Source organism: Aphidius gifuensis, linkage group LG3 (genome assembly GCF_014905175.1).
Source record: "Aphidius gifuensis isolate YNYX2018 linkage group LG3, ASM1490517v1, whole genome shotgun sequence".
Classification (NCBI taxonomy): domain Eukaryota; kingdom Metazoa; phylum Arthropoda; class Insecta; order Hymenoptera; family Braconidae; genus Aphidius; species Aphidius gifuensis.
In genome coordinates, this window is record NC_057790.1 from 16,595,932 (window position 1) to 16,599,535 (window position 3,604).

The window sequence follows — 3,604 nt, forward strand, 5'->3', positions numbered from 1 at the left end:
ATTTTCATGTAAAATACAAAGTTGTAATTTGTTCTGTTTAATTTTACAGTTCATATGTAAATCGTCTGGTGTTCGTTGAATAATTTTTTTAAATTGAATATTGTTAAATGAAAATCCGGAGCAACATTCAAGTCTTTTTAAATAAACAAGAGAATTTTTGTTCCAATAGTTATTATCGTTTTTTTTTTTACTTTTTTCTGATTTTGTAACAATATCATTATTACTATTATTTATTATAATTATTATTATTCACACTATCAGACACCACACTTACTTTTTTTCTTTTTGTAAATATGTACATAATTTAATCTAAAATTAATTAAATCATTAATGTATAGTTAGAATAATAATGGAGTTATCATTGGGAGTTTAAAAGAAACTTATGGGGCTTAAATTTCTATGTAATATAGTTATTATAATAATTAAAAGAAAGGCTAATCAGCATAGACAATAAATTGCTGATTATCAACATCAGCAACTTCAACTTGTACAAATTGTGGTTGTGTCACTTGCATTTGTGATACTGGTCTGCCAACTGTAGTTCGTGATCTAAAAATATTAGAATAATACCATATAAATAATCAATTTTTCTTATTTAAATTATTTAACAAAAAAATATAAGACTTACTTTGCTTTAGCATGTGTCAATATATGAGACTTGAGGTTTGTTGATTGTGCAAATTTTTTGCTACAACCATCGAATGGACAAACATAAGGTCGATCACCAGTATGAATTCTTACATGAGTTCTTAAATTAAAATCAAGACTGAAACGTTTACCACAACCTTCAAATGTACATTGAAAAGGTTTTTCTCCAGTATGAACTAATTGATGCCTTTTTAATTTTGAACTTTCAACAAATGCTTTTCCACATTCAGCACAAACATGTACTCTTGGTCCATGCGTATGAAGATGTTTACGCATTGCACTATTATCACGAAACATTTTATTACATCCTTTGTGTGGACAGGCAATTGTACGTTCTACACCATCCATTGGTGGTTGTTTTCGTACTTTTATTTTATGACCAGGTCTTGTAAATTCAGCAAGTTGTTTTGGATCAGATAAATCAAGTCCTGGTATACTATCTGATACTGAGCTTCCTGAATGATTGAATTTTGATGATGATTTTCCAGTCATATACTCGGTGTAGTCTGGATCTGGCTCAGGATTAGAGCCTTCATCTGGAACATCCACCAGGTGAGACGCTAATAGGACACTCCCTTTAACAGCAACAAACAAGCAAACCCAAACAAAAGCTATGGCATTTCTGCTCATTTATATAATTTTTTTTGTTTTATTTTTTTTTCTTTCTTTTAATATAAAAATCAAAATAAACAAAAAAAAATAAAATAAAATAATAATCTATATTATCTATGATTTTGTTATCAGTGGTTTCTCAATTGAATAACAAATGGTTTTATATATATTTTTTTTTTGTTAATAATGTAGTTCGCTCGAGGTGAAAATTCACTTGGGAATGCTTGTTTTCAGCCTCTTAAATAGAATGAAATAAGCCAAGTTCTACTTAGCTTATTTCATTATTCATATCATTTTTAAATGGAGTAATTAATAATTAGCTGATAAATTTACATAAGTTATTGTTTAAACTAAGCAATAGGTGAAACTTCATGGCTCGAGCATACGTTCAGTCAGAAAAATATTATATAAATAACTAGATTGGTTTTTTAATTAAAAAGATAAAAAAATTTAACATTTCATTTGATCAACAAAGTACTGTTGATTTGAATACAAAACTATAATTTACAAAAGTGGTAGAGTTCAATATTCATTTGATTGACCGAATCAAAAAAAAAAAATTAGTCATCAATAATTGATGAAAAATCAAGTGAAAGTAAATCTTTGAATTACCCGCGTAACATGATAATAACTCGTTGTGAACATGACGACAAGACAAATGATTTTTTGTATACAAAAAAATATATCTCATCAAATAATTTAGATATAAATAATTGATAAAGAAAATTTTATAAAAATATATTAAATAAATTTAAAATATATTCAATAAAATAATATTTATTATATGATTAAGATAAAATAATATGAAATGATTTATTTTGAGGAAAAAAAATAAAAACAAAGGTATTTTCTGTCTGTTGAACAGACAGTCAAACATGGAGACGATAATGGCCGCTGTAAACTTATGTTAAAAAGAAGCCATTTATAAAATATGGCTGCCCCCTGACATAATGGCGTTGGTCACTATCAAAACAAACAGGTCTCGTCAATGTTTATGTAAACAATGATATTCAACAAACTTAATTAGTCATTTCACAATTGTTTAATTTGATTCAATAATTAAAGCCACGTGTTGTTGAGACGTAAATGTCATGATTTTGGTTAACCGGAAGTACGTATCTCCTACTTGATTAATACACGAACGCACGAAAGAATACACAAGCTTACTTAGAAAAAAAAAAAAGAAATTAAAATTAGTAAAAATAAAGAGAACCATAAAAAAACCAATGAGAAATTATAAAATTGATTGGTAAAAAAAACATAGACGTACCATCATCGGTTCCTGAAGCCCACATTGTCACCGAAAATTCACCTTCAAGTGTCTTAATTTGCACTTGCTTTTGTTCCCATCTTCTGGATTTAGTTTCTGTCGACATTTCACCAAATATTGTATGATCTGGTGTACGGAATCTAGAATTTCCACCTTTTCTTCCTTTTTTAGTTGTTTTTCGCGAAGGTCCAGGACTTGATTCGACATAAATATCGTTATCCGGCACTGGTATCTGATCATAAACGCTTAATGGATCACCACCAACAATCTCTTCTTGTCCCTGTAGTATGATTTCTTCACGTCCTGGTTCTGGGAGTGGCTGTAATGATATCATTTGTTCACCATCATCATCCTCGATTGTTGTTTCCACTGTTTCACATGGTAAATCAACTGGCATTGATTCAATTTCAACTTCTTGTATGTCAGGTTGTATTTCTACTTCAGCTATGATGTCTGAGGACGCCATATTAATCTCCGCTGACGCCATTAAAACTAAAAAGCAAAATGGCCTTTTTACTGTTTGCTTGCATACTCTTGGGTTATTGGAGAGACGACACGATGTATAGATTTCTCTCTCTTTTTATGTGGCGCCACTTTAACATTCCATTATTTTAATTGAGAATTTACCTTACCAACATTATAGTCGCACTCTATGCTTATTCTGCTCAGTATTGAGTACGTATGAAACTTGTTGTAATTTACAGTGTTATTTACACGCAGTAACTTGAATAAACAACAAATTTAATTAAAAAATGATTGAATTTTCAATATTTATTATTATTATTCAACAATAATCAGCCGAAAAAAGACTCGTTATTTGCTTAATGCTCATTAATTAGTTTTAATAAAAATATAAATATTAATAATCAAACCAGAGCTAGTGCACATGCGCATACTCTATCAGTCACTATGGTTACTAGTATTATTATAATAACACATGTTATATACTTGCAATAAACATTTTCATTTAACTCTATATATAGGCTTTTTAATTTTTGGTAGATTATATTTGTTTATATTCATTTTATTATAATTTTCGGCAAATAGCATTTTCCATTTAAAAACTTGTGGGCT

The 3,604-nt window shown here is 28.8% G+C and overlaps 1 protein-coding gene across 2 annotated transcripts; it reads right to left on the reverse strand.

The window, feature by feature from the left end:
- LOC122852164 (transcriptional repressor protein YY1-like) lies at window positions 1–3,076 on the reverse strand. Of its 2 annotated transcripts, none has more exons than XM_044151789.1 (3): window positions 2,531–3,076; window positions 629–1,223; window positions 1–549 (listed from the first exon to the last, which is right to left on the reverse strand). In XM_044151789.1, exons 1-3 carry the CDS (start codon window positions 3,015–3,017, stop codon window positions 435–437), a joined length of 1,197 nt encoding a protein of 398 aa, XP_044007724.1. In that variant the 5' UTR covers window positions 3,018–3,076; the 3' UTR covers window positions 1–434. The 2 variants fall into 2 exon arrangements, with proteins under 2 accessions (XP_044007724.1, XP_044007725.1); XM_044151790.1 differs by having other exon boundaries at window positions 629–1,184; window positions 2,531–3,074.
- Between the last annotated feature and the right edge of the window lie 528 nt (window positions 3,077–3,604).

Coding starts and splice junctions, on each gene's coding strand:
- LOC122852164 (XM_044151789.1), bottom strand. CDS start 3,017: ATGGCGTCAGCGGAGATTAATATGGCGTCCTCAGACATCATAGCTGAA. Junction 1,224..2,530: donor GGCTTCAGGAACCGATGATG/GTACGTCTATGT, acceptor TTGCTGTTAAAG/GGAGTGTCCTATTAGCGTCT. Junction 550..628: donor TTGACACATGCTAAAGCAAA/GTAAGTCTTATA, acceptor TAATATTTTTAG/ATCACGAACTACAGTTGGCA.